General features: G+C 39.7%; 1 protein-coding gene across 9 annotated transcripts in view; it reads left to right on the forward strand.

Annotated features, from left to right (window-relative positions):
• The window catches only part of TC2N (tandem C2 domains, nuclear), a 36,161-nt gene extending 14,543 nt beyond the window's left edge, over positions 1 to 21,618 (forward strand). For 5 of the 9 annotated variants that reach the window (XM_075753682.1, XM_075753680.1, XM_075753684.1 and 2 more), the window contains 11 exons: positions 414 to 540; positions 1,201 to 1,434; positions 3,991 to 4,155; positions 7,121 to 7,212; positions 7,850 to 7,925; positions 8,963 to 9,063; positions 9,929 to 10,045; positions 10,926 to 11,117; positions 13,037 to 13,151; positions 13,626 to 13,825; positions 16,826 to 19,180. In XM_075753682.1, coding sequence (XP_075609797.1) covers positions 474 to 540; positions 1,201 to 1,434; positions 3,991 to 4,155; positions 7,121 to 7,212; positions 7,850 to 7,925; positions 8,963 to 9,063; positions 9,929 to 10,045; positions 10,926 to 11,117; positions 13,037 to 13,151; positions 13,626 to 13,825; positions 16,826 to 16,936 — 1,470 coding nt within the window. In that variant the 5' untranslated portion in view covers positions 414 to 473 and the 3' untranslated portion in view covers positions 16,937 to 19,180. Of the gene's footprint in view, positions 1 to 413; positions 545 to 1,200; positions 1,435 to 3,990; positions 4,156 to 7,120; positions 7,213 to 7,849; positions 7,926 to 8,962; positions 9,064 to 9,928; positions 10,046 to 10,925; positions 11,118 to 13,036; positions 13,152 to 13,625; positions 13,826 to 16,825 lie in introns of those variants that run through there. The other 4 variants (XM_075753685.1, XM_075753679.1, XM_075753686.1 and 1 more) reach the window with 4 other exon arrangements.
• The last annotated feature ends 2,769 nt before the right edge of the window (positions 21,619 to 24,387 follow it).

The raw sequence follows: 24,387 nt of genomic DNA on the forward strand, positions 1-24,387 counted from the left end.
GGATAGGAGAAACAGGAACAAGGGAAACGGGATAAAAAACACATCTTGCAAATGACTTGACAAGACTACATCAAAACAGCTGTAAAGCTGTGGAACTTCAAAGCCCAGTGGCACACACAAATATGAGGAGAATTTTAGTGTTTCTGAAGGACAGGGACCTGTCTGGGTGGGTCACTGGAAGTACTTCGATGCCGTACATTAAAATTATTCTCTTTCCTTGTACTTTTATATAAAAAATAACTTGTCTCAGTGAGAGAAATCTGGTGGCTCTGATCCTTTTATGACTGAAGTAACTTTCTCATTGACCCTGGGACTGTGTCCAATAAGCAATTGTGTATTAAATAACTGATAATACTGCATTTTTATTTCAATTATTCCCATCTTCTACGGTTTGTTTTATTTGTGTTTTTCAGGTTTGATAGCTACACTGGATCTTTGATTGTGGTCTCCTCTAAACTGCAACACTGAAAATAATGGCAACAGAATGTATAAAAAGCTGCTGTAAATGGTGTTTCTGCATGGAAAAAGAAAAAAATGATCGTGAGTTCTGACATAATGACATCAACTAAGGCTTTTGCTGTTCTGGCTTCATTAAAGATGAGAGTGCCTATTAATAAAATGAGCATGTCACCCATGATAAACTTGCATTCTTTTACAACATACAAAATTCTTTCCATACCTTCACTTGGAGGTTGAACACATGCTTGTTAGTGTTATGAATTGGAACTGAAAAAGAACACTTGTCTGAAGTCTGCTGCTTGCAGCCTAGAATTCTGTCCAAAAAAGCTAGCTTTTTTACCCAAGCTTGTGTAAAGGTCTTGTATCTTTCAAACTCTGAGTGAATGCTTTTTTTTTTTTTTTAAACTCCCTGTGGATTTGCTGTTAGGATTTTCTTTGGTGTCTTAGTTGTTTGAAGAACTCTTCTATGATACAAGTGTACCTTTTGTAAAAATTCACTTAAGAGCAAAGTAGCTATAAATATAGAAGCTTGGGCAACAAAGAGTTTGTATCAGTACAGGTGTCATGAGGATGAATATCTTTTCCAGGTACTAGTCCTGAATGCTGGTAAAACTGAATACTAGCAACAATTAACTAATGTATCAGGCACAGATCCTATTAAATAAAAGAGAGCTGTTCATAGTATTGTTCAGAACTTAATGCACATGTGGAATGTCTGTTTTTCTTGCACTTTATTTTTAGCAGTTTCCATGGTACAGGAATCTGAAGCAGTAGCTGCAAGCAAACCAACTATTGTAGAGAAGCCTCCGTTGTCTTCTGTGTCAGTGACGCATCAAGTTGGCTGTTCAGAGGATTATCTACTCTCTAAACTGCCCCTGGATGGTCAAGAGGTACCATTTGTGGTCCCTCCATTCAAATTGGCTTATGTACAGCCGAAGAACCTTCCTAGTATCTCACATGCTGGAGGCATTCAAGGTAAAATATAAACAGCATTACTGAAATAGTTATTTAGCTTCTGCTACTCCTTGAAAGTTGTCAGGTATTCCTACTGAAAACAGGTGTTTGTAGAACTTTTCTAGAAGTCTGGTCGCATTTCTTTTCTCTCTGGACACCCAGAGAGGTTATGAATTTCTGTGATGTTGCATGACTAAAACTGAAAGGGAGGATTGCACACCAGTGCTCATAGCCACAGTAATGGAAGACACTTAAAGGAAACAGAAGCTTCAGTAAATAATTTATTGGAGGAAAGAAAAGACCTAACACATCCCCAGTGTCCAGATCACTCAAGTGAAAAAGGAGAGTGGTCTGGTTTTCGTGTTTAATGTACTGATATGTTTTAACATACTAACACATTTTCCTTTTCCAATTTCACCAATAGGTAGCATGTGCTACTACGTGGTGGAATTTTTGCCCCTACTATTTCCTGCTCCTTTTGCTGCACTTTGGGAGGCCAGGGGTCACAGACCTCAGTGGTATAAAGTTGCACACGATATTATGATTCTTTGCTTAACAGTCTTACGCTTCACAACAATCTTGTGCTTCAACCTCTGCCAGTTAGTCCCATGCTCAGACTGCCAAAATTATGTACATGCAATTTAGGCATAGTGGCCTTTTAAAAGAATAGGAGCCTGGCCCAGTAACATAAGTTACAAGGCTTCAGACTCTGCCTTGCTTTGTCCTACCTCATCCTCAAGATACTATACAAAGAAGTCCATCAAGAACTCTGAGGCACAAGCATTCTCCAGGGAGAAGGAAGATGTATGTAACAACCTTTAGATAAATGTTTTTGTGCTCATGCTGTTCTACACACCCTTATCAGTCAGTGACTTGTAAACCAGTGACTTGTCTTCATTGCGAATTCTGCTTCATCATCATTTCTGAAGGACCTGGTGAACAGAGTGGCCCTTAGGCTATAAAGCCGGTAGATCTTCTGGCAGGATGACCTGACTCTTCATAATTGTCTCTCTTGAGCAGATATTTTAAATTCTTGAGCAAATATGTGAAAAGCAGCTGTTATGTCAAGTAGGCAACTTCCATTTCTCTTTCCAAACATAAATACTTATTTTTAAAGTACAGCTTTTTAAGCCTCATTAAAGTTGTGTTTAAAAATGCAAAGTTTACTTTCTAGGGAGATTTACTAAATACAGTGAAGTGTGCTGTCATTTCTTCTTCACATTAGCCAAAGCAGCAGCTTAGTCAAAAAATGTATTTAGAGTTTTTGCTTCTTAGGCCATTGTTAAATATCTGTAGAAGTCCAAGTTCTGCTCTCGGTTCCGCTCCATTTTCTGTGCATGTCTGACCACTTTCCTTTAGTGAGACAGGACATGTTCAGTGTTAGCTCTTGGCATCCCTTCTGAAAGCAGTTAAGTTCTGGCAGCCTGTCTCTTCAATACTCATTGCAGCATGTCTCATGCTCTCACAGAAGTAAGCTAGCAGGAAGAAGTGTGCTCCTGGTCTGGAATAGCAGCTTTTCCATCATCTGCTGCGTAGCAGTTCTTTATGGCCTCACTTCTAGCATTCATCCTAATTTATGTCATGCTCAAGCCCATATTCTTGCTTTATCATCTGTCATGTTCCATGTCACTGTTTTAGTTACTCTTTTTTTTATTTACTCTACTAACACCTGGAGGAAAGGATTTTATAGTTTGCCTCTTATGGTGCAACATGCTTGCAGAATTGAAGGCACTTTAGGATGGGGTAAAGTACTTTCTAGCAGATAGGTTGAAGTCCAGGGAGGTGAAGTGAAGGAAGCGAATGTCAGAGCTTGGCAGAGTCCAGGTCACCCCATCCCCATTCTCTACTGTACTGCTATATATGGCTTATTTTTGCTCCTGACAGACAAAATGAAGAATACAGCAATGTTCTTTACTGTTCTGCTGACCAAGTCGTGCATGTTTTTTCTGAAATGGTTATAAATAAAGGAAAGAAAAATAGGGCAGCTGTTCTGTAATGGGCTGAGTAAAGGGCTGGGATTCAGGCATTCTCAGATCTGTCTACTTGTGCCTCTGCCAAAAATTCAAGTCATTTTGGACCAGTGATTTTACCACTGACAGACTTCCTATGGAAATTGGATTACAGGGAGACTGCAGTCACAAGTTGCATTATCTTTCCATACAAGACCCTCCTGGGGGTCTGTTATCTGAGAGGGAATGTCCTGGGGGTAGGTAGCCAAATAAGTCAAAGGTTTTCTGTACACATGGTCCTACTTTTCCTGTTAATTTCTGTCTTGCTGTCTGTTTTTGGAGCCTTCTGTATTTTAACTAGTTAGACATTTATTGTGGAACTCCAAGACAGAGTATGCATAGCTTTTTATGGCCAATTTAATTCCAGTGTTTGCTAGTACACTGTGGAAATGTGACATAGTGTGTATGTGTGTTTTCTTTACCGTTTGTTTTTTTTTTCTTTTCCTGAAGTAGATAACACTGAAATATTTTGTCCTTTGCCCTGAAGGCACTCTGCCTGCCTTATGAAGCCAGGCAGCATGTGTTATGTCTGGAACTCTTGAATTTGATGTTTACTTGTGCTCCGCAGAATCTGCCAGAGCCTCATTTGGTGACCGGAGAGCAGAACTGCACGGCGTGTACCAATGGCCCCGCTATGACGTGTACAACCCATTCTATTTGGAGCATCGAGTTTCACCAGATCTGATTAGGCGCTTCCAAGCAAAATCAGATAATAGGAAATTATATGGATCAGGTGAGAAGGACCCCACCCTTACTTTGCTGTCTTCCTCCCTTTCCCAAGGTTTATAGGTAAGAGAAAAAAGCCATTAGTCTGCAGAAGACATGTTTGATTATAGCAGTTCTCAAACTGGACTGTAAGCTGCAGACACTTCTTGGTTGGGAAATCAATCTGTGGAGCCAGCTCTGCTTGATTTCCAGCTGCGCTGTTATTTTCTGTTTTGGGGGCTTAGCAAGTCTTGCGTGCATCACACAAAGGTAGACAAATTGGCAAAGCAAGCTAGTGTAGCTGCCTCCAATCCAAAACAGGATGCAGTACTGGAGATTTGAGCTGCCAGTAATAGGAGTGAGGGAGATGGAAGAAGGAAGTCAGGCAGTATGTTGAGTGGAGGAATGCCTGAGGAGTATGTATATAGAGAGAGGAACAAGCACCAAAAACCATTCAGGAGCAGGTAAGAACAGGTGCAGAAAACCTGGCTGGATGGCTACCTAAGTAAAAATTTTCTTCTGTGCTGTTCATTGGTATACATACCCTATATGAATGCTGGCTAGAGTAAAGTAGATGACTAAGTGTTGCTTGCTGTAAGAGATTGCTAAGGCAAACACATTCAGAAAACTCATACGTTCAAAGAAATGTACGTACCTCTCTATCAAATCGGAAGCTGGCAACAGCATGTATTTTAAAAGATGTTTTATTTAGAATGGTACAGCATGCTTAGTTTACAGCTAGGGAATTGTCTCAGTCTGGGTCCTGTTTTAAAAATAATTCTGAATTACCATAGAGACTACATGAAAAGACTACATATTTTTTTAAAAGAGAACAAAACACACGTAGAATTTTAGCAGCCTTTAATGCATATGGTTTTGCTAGGCTTTGTAAGCACCTGTGGTGGGAGCCAAGTGGGTTTTATAAAACTGTCTTGAACATCTTCCTTTCAGTTCATCATTTCTTTTTCCATTTTTCTTCAAGCTAAGTAAACACTTTGCTAGTTTTGTCTTAGTAAGCTTAAACACAAGAAAGGCCACTTAAGTGTGTCTAGAGTACACTTCTAACATGCCTTCTTCCTGCAGAGTTTTTTCACAGCTGTTTCAAAATTTAGATGATTCTCTTCATGTGCATCTATAGATTATTTAAGCAAAACTCTAAGCCTATTTTTTTGGAGCAAACCCTATGGTATTTTTCATGTGTGTGGGCTTAGAACTACAGAATGTGTTTGTTTGGAAGGTATAGAGTGAAATTCTTGAATTTTCCTGTGAAGTCCCTCCTCTTCATCCCAGAAAAAAAAAACTTCCAAAAAAACCCCAAACTGAAAAATAAATTCATTAATATTTTTCTCAAATTCTAGTTATTATTGGTAAACAACATCTGTTTATGGTTAATTTTTTTCTGCTCTTTTATATTTTACAAACACCATTCTCAGTGTAAAAATTGTCGTCTTTTTTTTCCAATTAAAAATACAAGTTTTGGAAAAAGGTACCATCTCTTCCCCACCCCCATTTTCTTTGAAAACTTTAACCAGCTTTACTAGAAACAGCAGATCATACTGTCTTTAAAGTGTTTTGGTGATTTGTAACCTGTAGACTTGAGTGGATGTTTCCCAGTAGTTTGTGAAAGGCATGAGTACTGAATATGGAATTAATTTCCATAACCATAGTCAACTTCAAGTAATGAGCTGGCCTCTCCTATTTGCTCCCATTATATCAAACAAAGTTTCTAGGCCTCACATGATATTATAATGCTATTTCTACACCAGAGTCAGTGAACAACTTGGCCCTTTTGTGTCACACGCAAGAGGGAGTTTGGAACTCATGCCAGACGTACAGAGCTTTATTAAATTCTATATAAATTATGTTGTTACTTTCCTTTTCCTCCCCATGGGTTGTCAAAACTTTCTTTATCTTTTGTTCTCTTTTTCTTCCTTGGGAAAAGAAATAATTATTTTTTTAGTGTCACATCTCGCAATAAGCATAACTGGTTATTTCTTTTGATAGCAGTAAAAAGGAAATAAATTTTCAGTAATGAGTGATGTAATTCTATTAAGCTATGGTCAGTGAATTGTAATGGAAGTCTTCTGAAATACTGTAACACAGCATTGCCACAAAAAGCAATTCATTGCATCAGATAGTCCTAGAAGTTAAACCATACTGCTTTCATCTATTTCAGTATGGGTTGGTTTTGAAGTTGGGAGGCTTTAAAAACCTCTTGAATGTTACTGGAGTCAGCAAAGATTCCTGAAACAGTTGCATTAGTTCAGCTCTCATTTTCTATTGTTGCTACATAATATGCATAGACAATGTGCTTAAGTTCCATATTGCTTCGAGGTCAAAAGAAAACTGATAGGATCTACTTAACCACTTCCACCTGCTGAGGAAACTACCCTTCTGTAAAATAAAGATCTTGCTTTTGTGCTATAACAAGTACATAGAATCTTAGAGTTAAGACTTGCTTTGTCTGAGATCTAGTAAGGGTGCAGAGTGTGGTGCTTTGACACTGTGATCAGTAAAGCCAGGGAGACGAGGCCAAGTTTTGCAGGCAGCATGTTTTTGCCACTGGGATCTTTACTGTGGAAAAATTTTAAAAAGGAGACCAGGCTAAGCCCCAGTTCTGGCTGACTAGATTTAAAGACAAGGCTCTTCTGTTTTGCTAAAGCATCTACTAAAAAAAAGCCATTTCTCTTGAGGAAATAACTTTGGGGCAGGCTCCCTGTTCTACCAGTGCTACCAGTGTGATCAAGTAAGTTTGAACTATTTCAAACATGGAATTCATTAAGATATTTTAATGGCTTGTTCTCTCTGTTTTGTGATTTCAGGAAAGTGTTTTGGGAAAGGGAAGTGGGGAAGGGTGCTGATATCCTTCCTTAGATGTTATTTAGCTAGGTTTCAATTCTACCATAGGTCTACTTAAATTTTTAAAAAGCTTCTTAATTTTTTTTTTAACAATGATGCTTACTTGATTTGCATTGTTCCTTTTTTCTTTTTAGTTAGTGATTTAAGACCTAGTGCTTTGCCTGGATCATTTGATGTAAGTTGTTCAATGTTTGATCTCAGAAGCCCGCCTCATCGATTCATGAAGGTGAGTTCCCCTTGTAACTTAGGTTATACTGAAAACTCAGCTTATGTGGTGTATCTGTTCCTGTTGCATTGTGTTGTCAAAGTAAACGCTGAAGGGCATTCTACTATGCACTTGAAGGACTCGAGGGAAAAGTTCAATGCCTTGACCAACTTCAAGAGGCTCTTTCCTGATGTCTCCTCTGACTACTGGTGGTCTGGCCCAAGAGGCCTGTTGAGAAACCAGAGTAGGCTGTTAGGCAGGACAGGACTGACAAGAGGTTTTGGTTTGTCATCTTTTAATTTTTCCCATCAGTTGAAAAGTGGAACACCAGAAGTTTCCATTGATGCAAAAACCACTGTTTGGTTTTTGTTTGGTTGGGTTTTTTCCCCTGCAAATAATCATCTTCTACGTAGAGATGAAGTTGCATATATATCAGTGAGCAAAAAAAAAATAATTCTATGCTGGCCATATGTGTCCTGTATTAGCTCTTTGCATCAAAGTAGTAATTCCATGCTGGTGGATCAAGAGATTAGTAGGGAATGAGACAATTATTTGAAATTGGATGTTGTTTTGTTTTCATCATATCTTGTCTGATGGTAGAATCTCTCTGGCTTTTTGCATCTGTTGCTCTGAACGAAGTGACTTTTTTTGCCCCCAGAGATATGATTCGTTCTCCAGTGTACCTAGCAGTACCTCTTCCAGGAAGGATTCGCAAGGCAGTAACAGGAGTCTGGGTAATGTTTTGTTTGTTTACCTTGTAATGGAATATTTCCCCTTGCACTTGAAACATGAAACTGACTCTACTGTTGGTGGTTTTTTGGGGGGTTTTTTGAGATTAATCTGATTAGCAAGTCAGTTTGGAGATTACTTTTCAGTTTGAAATTAAGAGTTTTGGACTTGCACTGTCCTGTTGTCAGGAAATTGAGCAAATTAGCCTTTGAGGAGGTCTCATGCTTTTGAAAAATACATCTATGGATTTACTATCCCTGTGAACTAAGAAATTACAGGTGTTCTGTTAGGATAAAATGCAGCACCTTGGTCACAGCTCTAGCCATTTTTCACATATCAGTATTTTTCTATGGGAAGTGCCTGGAATCCAATACCTGTGTTACACTGAGAACTAGGCAAGAATATTGCATGCAAAACAAGTATCTTTATGAAAGAATACTGTAGAAGCGGAGACACTGCAAAATCTTCAAAAATTCATTGAGTCCCCACAAAAGTCACCCTGCTGGAAGTCAGAATTTCACCCAGTCTCCTCAAAAAGAAGACTGAGGGGCAATGACCTAGTTTCAGTCATGACAGAGAAACACTGGATATTAAATGGCTCTTCTGACTTGGAGAAAAGCATAATAGTAAAATGTTTACTAGGCTGGAATTTAAATCTGAGAAAGATTAATCACTTTCACTGTTAAGTTTATAAATTGGCATGCTTTTTATCTAAGGGAAGTGATAGATTATAAATGTGTTCTAGGTGTCTCAGGCATGTGCTTTTTTTCTTTCTAAAAGTTGTTTGAGTACAATACAAGTTATTAAAATCAATAGAGATAACTGAGATAAATGTGAAGGCTTTTAGCTATGCAGAAGGTCAGGCTACAGGGCTTCGTGGATATTTTGTCCTTAAAATGTAGATGTTAAGATATTTCAAACTTATTTTGAGAGAAATTTTCAAGGATAGGCACTCCACCTACTAATGAGTTCTCTTATCTTTGGAATTAACTTTTAAGATACCGCATTGCTTCTAAAAACACTACTTGGCTTTCTTCCGTAGATACTATTACATTATCAGGTGATGAACGAGACTTTGGAAGACTGAACGTCAAGTTGTGTTATGTTTCTTCTGTAGAACAGATTTGGATCACAGTTCTACATGTAAGCAAATATAAATAACTTTATTATTATTTATTCAAATGGATATTTTACTATACTTAGTGTTAATTCTCATTAAATTTGGCTCTCTTATTTTAAGGAGTACTTTTAGGAAAAAAAGAAAATGACTTCTAAGTATTAATATACACAAAGTTCAGTCAAATGTAATACTGGGCTTCATTCAAAGTATCTTCCTCTCCTTTATTTTTTTTCCTGTTGTAATCTCTGTTCTGCTGCAGTCAACAGTAAAAAGTAGTATATGACTCTTTATGTTACTATACATATGTTCTGATTGTGGAGTGAGGAACTGTTCAGCATAGATAAGAAAGCTGAACTGGTCATAGGCTGGTCCTGCTGTGGAAATTTGGAGGCAGCAAATTGGAGCAACTTTGGAGGCAGCATTTAACTGACTTTAAATCTAACAGTTCCTTCAGGGCAGAACCATAACAGCACTTTGAGGACACACTTCTTGTGGCTTTTTTGTTAGCTAATGTGATGCTGTTATGCTGGCTGTTTTATACACTCCCAGGACCTGCAAATAGTTTTTAGGCAATTGAACTTTGAGTAGTCAGAAATTTCATAATTACATCAAGTGATAAGTACTACGTAAGATATTTCATGATTTATCTGTTGTCAAATTGCCACATAATGAAATCATTAAAATCTGTTGAATAACTTTTTACCCTCTGGTTGTAAAAATTAATCATTAAATGATCTGAAATGTGACAATCATTACATTGCTCTGATTTATATTCAATATTACAGGAATTATTTATCATTCTAGAAGAGTGTAGAAGACTCCGTTTCCAAGTTGTCTAAAGGCCAGAGTCTTACATTGTCTAAACTGATTGTGTTTTCAATGTTGCAGTGCAAAGACCTGAGCTGGCCTTCTAGCTGTGGGGAAAATCCTCGTATCTACGTGAAGGGAATTCTCACACTGCCCAAACCAGTGCAGTTCAAATCTTCTGCCAAGGAAGTGCGCAATGTAAGTAGAGACAGGGAAAACACCGAGAAGTCTTTTTCCCCCAAAAAATAAAAGTGAAATGTAAATGGATTTTTTTAAATGGACCAAACATCCACTCCTATGCCATATTTGCTGTGGTAGTTGCCTTGGCTCAGGTTCCTGGGTTTTTTTATTTTTATTTTTTTCCAACTTCTCAAAATCCTGTTAAAAGCCTTGTTCTACTTCCTCCCCCTATATCCTCTCTGCATTGTACTGTTGCCTGCCTTTTCTCCCAAGTCTGCAGGACAGATACACTCATAGGGGACTCAGCCATGAGCTGCTGGCTTTGGCAACTCAGTGCTGGGGGACTGGAGGAAGCTTGGGCAGACCTGTAGGTGCACATTCACCCTGGGGGAAGGTAGATGATGTTATTGCCTCTCACTAGAAAAAGTTCATGCTTCCTCTCTACACAAAGTAGTAACAATTGGCCACATGGGACGAGACTCCTGATAGTGGCAGTAAAGAAATATTATGGGGGTGGAAGGTAAAGCAACATAAACCTCCCATAATGTGAGTCAAAAGTGAAAGAAAATAAAATTAGCCAGAGAGACTGAAGCAAAAGGCCACAGGAGAGTTTGCTCTGGCAATGTGTGTATGCTGTTGTAAAGCTCCGGAACAGATGGCCTCAACTTGTTATTGTGGTGAAAAATAATCCAGAGCTTTGTCCATGCCAGGGTGTGACAATGAGATGGGGAGTCGGGGGGGGGGGGGGCTTACCACTGTAAAAGCACATTTTGCCATGGCAACCTAAAATGGTATCTGGGAGCAGTGGCTATAGGACCAGGAAGCCTTGGATTCTAGGTTTCAGGCTCAGTGCAACTCTCTTACAATGCTGATATTACCCTTCTGTTTTTCTTTCTAGGATATTGAATTTATGGAAACTTTTGTATTTGCTATTAAACTACAAAGCCTTCAGGCTGTCAGATTGGTATTTAAAATCCAGACACAGACTCCCAGGAAAAAAACAATTGGAGAGTGCTCCTTGGCACTGCGGGAGCTCAGCTCGGAGGAGTCAAGTCACTGGCTGGATATATCTCCTCCTTCCAAAGCACCTGTAAGTGCCAGTACTGCATACATTGTTTTATCACCTAGAAGGAGTTGCTGGAAATGAAAGTAAAATAATTCAGTACTAATTCAGTGTTAACAACAAACAGGATTTTTCTTTTTCTTTTTTTTTTTTTTTTCCCCACTTTCTTGGGGAGAGGCATTTTGATGGGGGAAAAAATGCAGACTTTTGAACTCTGCACAAAGCTGTTCTGGTCATAAACTGCAGCTGTTTCTGGGAAAAAGCTAGAGCAAGCTCTTCCACATCATGGCCCACAGCTTGAGGGAGGGGCATTCTGGGGAAACGTTCAGCAAAAGACACTGGGTAATTGCCTTTTCCAACCAAAAAAGCATCAGAAGTTCCTCAGGACTCACAGCAAGAGCTCAGAGTAAATGGAATCTGCTTTTGTTATGGAAGAAAAGTGCTAAGATCTTCAGTGGCTTGAAACTGTGGAGATAGCTATATATTTAATGTTCAGACTGCATGCTGTGAAGTAATAATTCAGACAGTTCATTGCCATTAGTGTAATAAGAAGCAGGTGGTTTTCACAGCAGGATTTCCTTTCCCCCTACCCTCATTTTGTTTGTTTCTTTTACAGATTGTGTCTAGAGATTTGTATTTTCAACAAATTAAACTTGAATTAGCAATTCAAAAGCAAATTTTATCTAAGCATGTCTAAGTAACATGAGTGATACTATTTCTAACCTAAGTTACACTTGACATTTTTAATTCTAACAAGAATAACCATTTTGCTTCAAAAGCAATAAGATTAAGTGAAAGAGGAAGCTGGTTTAGAAACTGCTTTATCCCAATGTAAATTCGTGAATCATCTCATAATTTCTCTCTCTGTTGGCTTTCCTCACCATTATATCCGAGAGCCCTCCAGACACTGCTGGAATTCATCCCCGTACCACCCTGTGAGGCAGCAAACTAGCCTTACTTGCCAACACAGAGCCAAAGCTCAGAGTTGAGTAAGTGGCTTCCTCTCAGGGTTACACAAAAATTTGGTGGCTGAGCTGCAAAGAGAATTTGGGTCTCTTCAATGAACTGGAGTCTGACCTCTCTTTATGTGACTTGTTGCTCTCTCACTTGGTGCGTTTTGCTTCGCTGAAGTGCATTAAAACTTGAAGGGAGCCAGGACTAGCAAAGTCCTTTGAAATGGAGACTGTCAGGAAAGCTGAGTCCCCACTGGCCGCCTTGTGCTATTGTCACAGTGTTCAGAGTACGTTAGTGTCTGATAGGAGAGTAACGAGGATGTGTCAGTGCAGCTTTGTCGCTAGCAAAAACTCTAAAAAAAAAAATTCAGACTGGAGATCTTGGTATGTTCAGAGTGTGGGATGGTGTGTATGTGTTAGGCGTGTAAAACACAAGTACTTCCATTAAATAGGAAACTCCACAGCACGCAGTCACCCTAAATATTCATGACGTTAAGTGATGGGGCCGTGTATCTATGGAAAGCATTGCTTATATCTCCATACTGCAAAATTCAGAAGTGTGGGAAGAGAACTCCAAAGGTTTTTGTGTTTGTGGAGCATACCTGGTCTCTCGCTTCTACACCCAGGATTAGTAGAGCTACAACTGCATGTCTGGTTTTCCCTGTATGTGTCTGCTCTTATCCTTGAGGACTCTTTCCCAGGTGAAAACTGAGGACTCGTTTATTTGTCCAGTATCTCTGGCTGCAGCCCACGAGGGCCATATGTGCGCTGCACATAAGCAGTCCATCAGCAGAGCACACGTACTGCTGCTACAACAAGTGCGAGATGCTTTTACTGTGCATCTGCAGGTTGTGTATATAACACATGCTTATGTTTCTGTCCAGGAAATCCCAGAGAGAAATGCGGGAGCCCAACATATGACAGAATTCCTGTGTTTCCTGAGTTTATAAGCAACTTAATCCAGATGTTATGACAACATTCTTCTGCTTGTAGGTGTGCCGCGCAGAACTTCAAGTAGGAACTTGTTTTCAAGCAATAAACAGGAGGATTCAGTTACAGATTCTTGAAGCCCAAAACCTTCCAGTTTCATCTACACCGCTGTCTTCAAGTAAGTTACATCAGCTGTCTCACATCTCCTGTCTAAAAGCATTTGTAACAGGTAAATTGCTGCTCAAATGGGTTGGCAATTCATAACATTCCTTACAAACCTCAGACTAACATATTGTGCAGTAGATTTCCATTGCCAAGGCTTGTTTCCACAGATGTCTTACTTGATTACTTTTTGTTTGGTTTGAAGCTACGTGTTTATGTATTTTGGAAGACTTTTATCCCACTATTAATCCTGACATACAAGAGCATTAGCTTGCACTTGCTGTTTGGATACTGTGTTAATCAATTCAATATTATTGAACATACTCTGTTTGTGTGACTAGTCAGGAAAGCTATTGTACAGTTCTTTTGGCCAGACTTTTGGGAAATTGTTGCAATTTGAACCATACATGTGGATCTTGTCAGTTCCTTATTGGGTGTGTTTGTGAGTAACCCTTTGTGTGCTATGTTTTTTCCCTCCCTTTTGTGCTAGATTTCTTTGTGAAAGTTGGAATGTTTAGTACAGAAGGGCTCATCTATAAGAAGAAGACTCGTCTTCTGAAGTCCACTAATGGCCAAGTGAAGTGGGGAGAAATGATGATTTTTCCAGTTAGCCAAGCTGAACAAGGAATTAGCTTTCTCATCAAGCTCTACAGCAGAAGTTCAGTGAGAAGAAAACACTTCCTAGGACAGGTTGGTTTCTGCTAACTAGCATAATATCATGTACTTAAAATCCAGTTCCACAGGTTTCTTGGTATGAGTTTTAAAATACTTTAAATAAGGTCGCATATAGCAAATCGTAAATGCTAATAAACTCTTCTGGATGTAACCCAAGAAAAAACAGTATTGGGCTCTTAAGCATGCACTAATATCAGAATGAGAGTTGACATTTGATTTTGCTTTTGAAAAGAAGTTCTTAAGTCATTTTTGTGTGGAGTATTGCTATGTGAAAGATTCCTTCCTACAGACAGACATATGATCCCCTCCTTGCCTCTAGGCTCTTTGAAGAAAGCAAACATAGCACTTGCAGGAGCTCCACAACCTACAGTGTACTGTACAGAAAGGGGGTGTGTTGGCTCACCATACCAGTACACTTATAAACAGGTGTGTGTAAAAGGAAATATCAACAGCTACAATATCAGACTGCCTTTCCTGCGTAAAGCAATGCTGAAATCAGCACAATATTCTCAATATGAATGATCAAGTGATAACATAGGTGAACAAACACAAAATTATTTTTTTGCTGAGTGCTTTTTTTTCTCTTTTTTTTAGAGTTGGTAGTTCAGTAGTATCTCTTTGAAAGCATTTGTGTGATCGTATTTATTTAACCACCATAAAACTTGGTAGTCTCGTGTCTTTATTTGCTCTGTCCTCTTCCCCTGGTTGTTCTAACTTACCATCATCCTGTCCCCTTTCTCTCCTGTTCTTCATGGTATAGTGAGCCATAGCTGTTCTTAGTGCTCAGTGCTTTCCCTGACACAGCTGCAGTTAGTAGCAGAATTTTAATATATGCATAAATCATAGAATATTTTGGGTTGGAAGGGACCTTAGAGATCATCTAGTTCCACCCCCCCCGGCCATGGGCAGGGATACCCTCCACTAGACCATGTTGTCCAAAGCCCCATCCAACCTGGCCTTGAACACTTCCAGGGAGGGGGCATTGACAGCTTCTCTGGGCAACCTGTTTCCAGTGCCTCACCACCCTCATCATAATTCTTTTTTTCTTATATCTAGTCTGTATCTACTCTCCTTCAGCTTAAGGCCATTATCTCTCATCCTACTGCTCCATGCCCTTGTAAATAGTCCCTCTCCAGATTTCTTGTAGGCCCCCTTCCAGGTACTGGCAGGCTGCTATAAGGTCTCCCTGGAGCCTTCTCTTCTCCAGGCTGAACAACCCCAACTCTCTCAGACTGTCCTCACAGGAGAGGTGCTTGAGCCCTCTGATTATCTTCATGGCCCTCCTCTGGACTCGCTCCCAACAGGTCCGTGTCTTTCTTGTACTAAGGACCCCAGAGCTTGACACAGTACTCCAGGGGGGTCTCAGAAGAGTGGAGTAAAGGGGAGGGATCACCTCCCTTGACTGGCTGGTTACACTTCTTTTGATGCAGCCCAGGATGCAGTTGACTTTCTGGGCTGTGAGTGCACATTGCTGGATCACGTTGAGCTTCTTATCTACCAGCACCCCCATGAATAACATGGAATTGATTTTGAGACCCCAACTGTAATGTCCCTTGTCAGATGAAGGACTGAGGTATCCTTAGGTACAGAAAATGGTACTGTTCTGTTCTGTGATGTTTCTTGTGCCTGCTGAAGATGGGCAGTTATAGAAGATGCTGATGTGCTATAGAAATGATGTACCAGCGAGGGTTACGTGACCTTCCTCCATTTTATGGAGCTTCATGTCACATGTATTCCATCTTTCTGTGATTCCTGTTGGTGGAATTGGATTTGGAACAGGAAAACAAAACAAAAAAATTTTTCTGTTTAGTTGTGCTACCTTGGGACAAAAATAACTGGGTATGATTTTGCAGTCACTTAGCAATATGTGAGGTCATCTCAATTTGACGAGTTTCATTTAACCATGGATCTTATTTTTAGGGGAGGAAATGAGCTACTTCTGCTTGTCAGAGGTTATTTGGAAAAGGTTGTTTCAGCTCATGCAGGCAGACATTGCCACATAACACATGAAGACATAAAATATGGCTCAGGGAAAAATGTACTTGGAGCAATTGGCTGGGTAGCTGGAAAAAGATGAATATAGCTGGATCTATTAACTTTGTTCTTCAGAGAATGATGTCTAATTGGATGCTGTTCTAAGCAGACAATACTTAGATTAGGCTGCTTTTACAGGCATGTCTTTAATCATAAGCAAGATGTATAATGAATCTCAGTGGATGAAACATCAGCTGTCTGTGGTATTCTGGAAGGCATTATTCTCACTTCTTGAGGACTCATGCCTCAGCAGTATAGGCTAAATGTACTTCATGGTGAAGGTTTCTGAGAAGTCTTAAAAGGACTCATTCTTGGAAGACTTGAGGAAATAGAGTCCCGTAAATAACGATACCTACTTACATAAGCAGAATCCTTTTGGAGATGGAAGCTGGTGATAATGTTCAGGAGGAAAACTTCCTACTTGTACCTCATTTCCACATTTAATGACCACTGTCCATTAATTGAATACTGAGAAGAATCGGACTCTCACTGCCTGGTATGGGCATGTTACTAACCTCTCTGGAATGCAGGTTTGGCCCTGTCTGTTGGAGTATGCGATTTTAAATGCTCGTGAAAATGCTGGACAGCTAGCTCGGGATGCCAGGTGGCTTGCAGCCAACTGGAGTTTGAATGCATAGAGCTATCACTGGCCCTGATGTGCCCTTGACCCCAGCACATGCATTTGAATGGAGCAAGGAATGCTTGACTTGAAACGTCTTATTAAGTAGAGAAACACGAGTATGTAGCGAGTTCTCTATTTATTTAGAGGCTAAATTTAAACCCAGACTCCCCGTGTTCCCAGCTGAAAGCCAAAATATGTTAGTCCCAACAGAACTGTATTTGTTGCTATGATGCTTTGGTCGCAGTCTACATGTTGTATCTCATTCTACGCTTCCATGGTATTTATGTGGAACTAATAAAGGCTGAGCCTATGTGTTATAGCAGGTAAACTATTTATTTTTTTTTCTGTTTCTTCTGCAGATCTGGATAAGTTCTGATAGCAGTAACAGTGAAGCAGTAGAGCAGTGGCAAGACACTATTGCCAACCCTGAAAAAGTTGTTGTTAAATGGTACAGCATTGGTCCATCTTGAAGACTGGAGATGAAACTCAGGACTAATTTTTCTACAAAGATATTCCTACACTGTTTAAAATAGTATAAATAAAAAGACAAATACTGTCTACACAAGTTCTTCAGAAGGTCTCCACTGCATCACACCTCCATGGGAAAATTCAGCATTTCACAAAGAAAAATACTGGCTAAATATTACTAAGAGGATGACTTAGGAACTGGGGAAAGTGCTCATTTGATTTTAAAAAAATCCACCTTGAAAAATATATTTTTGCCCCTTTCAGGCTCCATAAAAGCACAGAAATCCAATCTTGGAGAGCAGCAGCTTGAATCACCATCTTCTTCACTAGTCGCTGATGTCATCCTCATCTGCAATCTTGTCTTTGGTAGACTCCAAAGTCCACGGAAATTGGTCTGGTCAATGACTTGATCCTAGGTACCTCTGAGCCTCTGGGATTGTAGCCCTGGTTGACACCATTTGATCAGAGTAATGTGTGCCTCAGCAAGTGGGAAAGCTGTGGCTGCAGGAGGAGACATAAAGGGAACTACGCAATAAGGCAGTACCCAAAGGCTTTTCTAATCTCCATCTTTGATAAAGGGCTATTCGGTGCCCTGACATGCCTGTAGCTTGGGGTTTCCCCCATCCTTCTCTCTAAGCAGAGAGATTGAAAAGTAAGAGTTTCTCTGACTAGCTGTGATATTTGAAAGTGGGGCCCTCCAGACTCACTCCATTTGGGTGAATTCTGGTTGGAATCAATGGAATAATACAAATAGGCAATGGCCCTGCCTACGATCGGAGCCAGTATTTTTAGATAAATTACTTTCTTATATAGCATTCTTATACGTAAACCACTTATCTAATCAACTGTGTTCTAGCATTTGCTTACATTGCTAAAAGCCAGACTAGCGTGTACGAAGGAGTAAGCAAATATTTACTGACCTAAGTGCTTTCTGATACTAATTAAAATGCAGCACAGTAAGGGACTCAGACTTTGTTTAAAAGATGGGCTAGTACTGCAGAAGTATTTGTTACATGGCTAGGATGCTGAAAAATTATGTGTGGGAGTATATTTTTGTTACTTGTTTCTAGCAAGAAGAAATTACCATATTTTTATTGCAAATTCTATTTTTCCTACAAAAGCCTAAGCTTATTTTTTCTCTTAGTCCCCATATTTTCAGGGGTTTATTCATAGTTATTTTTAAGGCAGGAAAACACCATGTATATAACTGATAATATATACATCTAAAAGCACAGATCTCTTTACACTACTTTAACTACTGGATTTCAAATATATGTATATTCCATTAAATCCGCTGCTTACACATTTACTGTTGGCTCTCTGGACTGTACAAATATGCTCGTATAGATGCTGAATAATTGTATCTTTTTTGTAACTTGGCTCCTGTTCAAACATCGGACATGAACTGGAGTGGCAGTGAGAGCACTCGCTGCTGGAAGGCAAAGGAATGGTGGGGAGCAGAGAAAACACTGTAACAGGAAAGCACGTCGTATTTAAGCATTGAGCTTGGAGCATCTTTATTTTAACTTTTTTGACTTTGAGTAAGGGTCAAGAAAATATGGAATCTCTTAGATTTTTTTTTTTTAAATCAGCTGTTAATTGAAGCTTTTAAAACTGCAACCATCCGGATTTTTGTTGTTGAAATTCAGTATTTTGAAAATGGGGGAACAAAAGGATTTTCCCCGGCTCTTACATGCTCCGCTTTTTGACCAGGTTTTATAAATTAACTGAAAAAGTTTTTGCATGTTACTTGAAGAACAAACATCAGTTCTAACTCTTACAGGCACTGTTTGCAAAGCTCCTAGTAGACCCAGTGGATCTTGACCGACAGCATTAACTTCCAGCCAGTTACCACACTTGGGATGAGCCTGGTGTGTCGGGTAAAATGAACAAAGGAACTGGACCAAGTTGATAGTCTTGGAGTATCTTTCCTTGAATACGTGGATCTCTTTTATTCATTATGGCTGAACTGCAGTAAACAAAAGTGCAAACTAACTGTGTCCTTATGCAGCATGCTGCTCTATTTGAAAGAGAGGACACGGAATATCCCAGTCTTTTGGGGGCTTTGATTACCGCAGCAGTGGTTCTACAGAGATTGTCAACTCAGTGAATACTGTGTAAAATGGACTTTTGGGGCTGTTGTAGGATACCTAGCCCTTTAAAGACCTAACTAGTAATGTCTCCTTTTTCCTATGTTAATATTTAATCTATGTGTTTATAATAAAAGTTATGAACAGAAAATATTCCTTTTTTTCCCAATTGTTTATACCAGTATTTACCAGCATCTCAAACTGAAGTTCACGTCCTACCTTTTTATCTGAGAAAATGCCAACTAAAGTACCGTATTTCATGTGGTGTTGCATGTAGGGGAGATGACTGCTATGCGTTCAGATCTATAAGGCCTCTCTTTGAAAGATGTGCACAGGTATGGCTGCGCTCTGAAGAACGTACTCTGAGGTACTGCTTCATCCTGTGCTCGTTTCCAGGCTGTGGGTTTTCTGCATTTGTGTGTGCATTCATGTAAGAATTTAATGAATTCTTAATAGTTGGCTGAAGACACTGTGCTTTTTTTCTACAAAATTGGAACATTTAAGTTGTTTGTTGCCCAGATTTGTTCTTCAGTTTGTCCAGAGCACTACAGTGTACTTGAGGAAACTGATTGTATTTCAGGTTTAGAAAGCAGAAAGTCCTTTATTTGTCCTGCCACACAAAATTTGGCTCTGCTTGTTACTCGTCTCAGCAGACTCAATGCACACTCCATTAGTGAGAGCACAGCAGTGGAGCATTGGGATGTCCATGTCTCTGCACTCCAGCCTTCTTGTATGGATGGGGGTAGAGGAAAACAGGCAATACTTGGCTGCAATAAGATGTTGAGGAAGAGAAACTTTTTTTTTCTTTTTTTAAACTGTTGTGTCCTACTTGTGTCCTAATTACTTGGGAGGAAACCAGAAATTCTCTACTTTCACTACTGAGGAAAATCATCTAGGGATGGAGAGGGACCTGCCCAGCTCAAGAACCAAAAGGTTCCTCTTCGTCGCATCGGCATTTACCTTGCAAGTAGACCAAAGCTGTGCTTTGAACAACTGAAATCACCTGAAATAACAGTCCAGTCCTCATAATAATGCCTGTTTTGGTGCTTCGGAGGATGCCTGCCAGGTAAAGGGCTTGTCCAGAGGATTGTTTACAGTGGGTTGGAAAATGAAACTCTTGGAGGACAGGGGCTGCCAGTGAGTTAATTATGTGAGGTTATCTGTACAAGAGGTGTTGCAGAGGATGTATAGGAGTGGAAAATTGCTGGAAGGAGAAGTCTGTAGATTACTTTCTTCCAAGTGCATGTTGAGAAGACCCTGGGGTGCATACATGCCCACTGACTCTTGAACAGCAGTGTGAAAGATAGAAGATAACTTGCGGTGTAGTAGAATGAACCAGTTAGACTTACTAGCTGTCACATAAAGCACTTTTCATTGATGATTCATTGGGTCCAGAGCTTATCAGCATGGTTGTTATGTTAGACTGCAGTCCTGAAGAAAAAACACAAGGGGATACATGCGTGTTCCTAGCACCAGTCTCAGCGTACAACTTGTTCTAAAACGGGGCATTCCAACAGGTGTTATTTCAAATTGAATGTTTTAAAAGGCCAGCTAGAAATCACCTGAGATGTCTTGCCTTTTCAGTGCAGAATATTTTGCTTTACTGCTTAGTGACTGCTTCACGATAAATGCATGCGAGACTTTGGCTCCTCCAAATTCAGCTCCTGGCTTATTTGAGACTAAGGCAGTTTTCCAGAACAGGAAAGTGATGCATCATTTGAAGACCAATGCACAATATAAATTAGCAAGGAACTTTATGTACTCCAGGATGCATGCAAGAAGAAGGAAAAAAGGTGTGTCTCAGAGCACTCGTCTAATGGTGACAGCTGTACATTGTTCCTTTAATGCATGTTCAGCCGGTATTTTGATTGTTACATCCAAGTTTACTGTCATTGAAAATACTGTTATGAAAGCTGTTTTGTCAGTTCACTTAATTTGTAGATATAAGGCACACATGGTTTATAGTTGGATTTGCTGTTGCTTCTAGTTAGTGACTCACTCAGCTTCCTAACTTATAACAATTTTGATGAAAGCAGCAGAGGTTCAGAAGCTGCACCAGTTTTATTTCAATCAACTCCAAAATGGATGTAGGTGAACGGGTACAACAGTTGATCTTACATTAAATGTTATTCATACAGAGATCTGTCCCTGCTTAGCAAGAAACCGACCACAGACTAAACTTAATCAGATTTGCCAGAATGTGTGTATATAATTTCACTGTTTAATCAAACAATTCTGGTTTAAGTTTGTTTATTTATGACTACTAGCATTCTGTATGTAAACGAGGCCAACAAATTTATTTTTTGAGTCTTTACATCTCAATAGCATAGCATTCCTTTTAAGGAGAAAAAATGTACGATTTTACCTCAAAAGATGAGTGGGTGTAACAGTTTGTAAACCATATTATAAAACATTACTTGGAAAAGTAATTGTATTTGAGTATCTGATCTTTTGTGATCACGACATAAATAGTGCCATATTGCTAAATCAATTAGACATCTCTGGTTTGTTCTTCTGTTGGCAGGACATTTGTATAAAACAAAAGGTAATTTTGTAAGCATTCAATTAAGCACATATGCTGTTTGACTTGAAAACTGTCTGACGGAGGTTGCTTTTTGAGTTCTGAGTTGATTTTACAGCCAGAGCATAAGGTTGTCTAGAAACTGGGGGCAGGGTTGTCCCACTTCTTACTTTCATCCCGCCAACATATGTATGACATGGGAAGGAGGCTGCCTAGCTGTGGAAAGCTTGGCATAAATCATGCTGGACAGGATATACCCTCCTTGTTTTTCCAGCTTCTGCTGTAAAATTACATCACCATGTAAATACAGCCCTGTACATGATCTCATGCTTGGTGCATGGAAAAAGCCATCACTAAAATCAGGACCATGTTCCACAAACACTGCTCCAGCAGATTTACATTCTTCGCTCTAGCTTGCACTGAGGGACAGGCCGTCGTCTCTCACACTCTCCGTTGCGTTCTCACAAAACTCCCGTTGCGTTCAGCAGAAGCAACTGGTCTTCAAAGCTGTTTTAGTTATTTCAGCGTTGTGATGGTACCATTTATCTAACAAAAGGTTACACTTATTTTTTTTATCTATTTTTAAAATAGATAAAAATCTGCTTACAGTGATGTTTCTGTAGAAACTGAATTTCATTGAAAGTGGATCTGCATCTCTCAGACATAATGCATTCTTCCCATAGATTTCAGTGGCTATAAAACAAATCCTCTATGCTGATTTTTTTTTTCCCCGTATTTCTGACTGCAACTTTTTCCTTCCTTTTATTTGCCTGTAGACTGCTCTTCTTGCTCCCTTAGCATAAACAAGTCTTTAAATGATGTCTGCTTTTTGCAATTAGCTTTCTGCTTTTCTAGAAATGTATCCCTTCTTTGTCTAGTGTTGGGACCCGTATTACATATGTCCTATTTTTGCTCTTTAAAGAACTAGCTACAAGAAGGCAGCTTTCAGTCCTAGGGCTTGGATCATGTCTGATGCTCTGCATTTCTGAGCTACCTTTGCTCGCAGCTTTGATGGTATGGTTCTTCTGGAGCTCCCTGAATTTCTGTGTTGTCTACTACCATTGAATACAACAATGGGGCAAATCAGTTGTAACTTCTTATGTGTACCTGGGTATCTTCACTTGCCTTTCTCCTCCTCCAAAAATTATCTTAGGAAATAATTATGGGTGATGAGAAGGAGCAAGCTGTTTGTGCTTTTGACCTTCGAGGACAGTATGGTTGCTTGACTGCCATTATCTGTGTGGTGAGACAAAGAGGAAGGCTCAAGGCCAGAGTCATGAAAAGCTGCACCTCCAGGTGGAGGGAGGCTCATACCTCTTCTACATATGATCTGGGAAATGCTTGTTAGCCCGGGGGCTGGAATCCCTTGCCAGATGCCCAAAGTGGGGGGTCGTCATATTGTACTTTTTATCCTTATCTTGCAAAACTCTGTGGAGCTGTGGAGCAGCTAAATAGGGAAATTTTCCATAGGAGGAATGGCATGGTTCACAGATTTCTGTGCAGCAGAGACTGAAAAATCTTGGGAGTCTTTGAAAAAAAAAGAAAACATCATAGGAATGTACTTGTTAGTTTTAAATATAGCAAAGCTTTGTCACTTGTCATAGGGGAGGAGTGAATTCTTAGTTTGTGATACAGAGCAGAAGAAGAAAATGTACATCCAGAACAGGGCTGGGTCCCCTCTGCATTGGTGTTCATTAGTCCTTCAAACACCGAGGTGGAACTATACGTGCTTATCTGCCTCTTTTCCCACACTAAGGACAGATCGGGTGGGGGACTGTTAAGGGCAGGTAGTGAAGGAGGTAAAATAAAAGAAGCACTTCTGTTTTGAAAAACAATGTTTTTCAAAGCAGTGTAACGTGCCTGTAACTATTTGCAAAGCTTTTATTTGACGTGACTTAAGATAGATGATTACGCATTTACGTATTTGCTTAGGTTCTTTCAATACTTCCCTGGCGTGAGACTGAATTCATCCTCTTTGTATTTAAATAATGCTTCATTTTGCTGCGTTCATTGACCTTTGAGCTCTAGACCTAATTATGCCTGGCTTCCTATGGATTTGTCCCTCATGGCTGGTTTGTTTTGGTGTGCAAATCAGGGCAGACCTTCCTGAATCTTTTCACTGCACATCAGGTAGTTACAGGGTTTCTCTCCCAGATGGATTCTCTGATTTCTAACAAGAGGTGAGCTTATCTATCCCAGCTATCCCGTCAGCTGGGAAACTTGGAGCTGACTCTCCCTTGTCTACCTGAATGTTGTTGAGTTTTTTGAAACCTTTGGAAACAGAATTATCTGTGACTTCTCTGCTATCACTCAAATTTGGCTGCAATGACTAATCGGCTCAAAAATTATTGTGGGCCTTGGAGAGAATGAGAGAAAACAAGCAATACTGCTTCGGCACCCTGGGGCTCAGCTGTGTTTTCCTCTGTTCTGCCACAGGTCAGAGAAGCTTTTCACATCATTGCTGATCATGATTCCAGCAATACTAGTTCTCAAGGCAGCTCAAGCAGTTTCTCTGAGGACGCATTTGTTAAAGCATGGATATTTTGGAGCAGTGTGCTATGGAGCTGGCCGCTTGCTGGGGTTTCCCAGTAATGCAGTTTTAAAGATCTGGGCGAAGAGAGTTTTGATGTACCTTGAGATTACCATTGACTAAAAACAGAAGCAGAGGTTTAATTAAGTTTAGTATGAAGAAATGCTTTAAAAGCTTCATTTTTAGATACTAAAATAACCAGTAGCAGCAGACATCAAGTCCCCTTCTAATCTCCAGCACGTACATCTAATTAGGACTCCACTAAAGCTCACAGGCAATAATAATGCCTTTGTTAAACCAGTAGCCTTGCTA

Source organism: Balearica regulorum, chromosome 5 (genome assembly GCF_011004875.1).
Source record: "Balearica regulorum gibbericeps isolate bBalReg1 chromosome 5, bBalReg1.pri, whole genome shotgun sequence".
NCBI lineage: Eukaryota > Metazoa > Chordata > Aves > Gruiformes > Gruidae > Balearica > Balearica regulorum.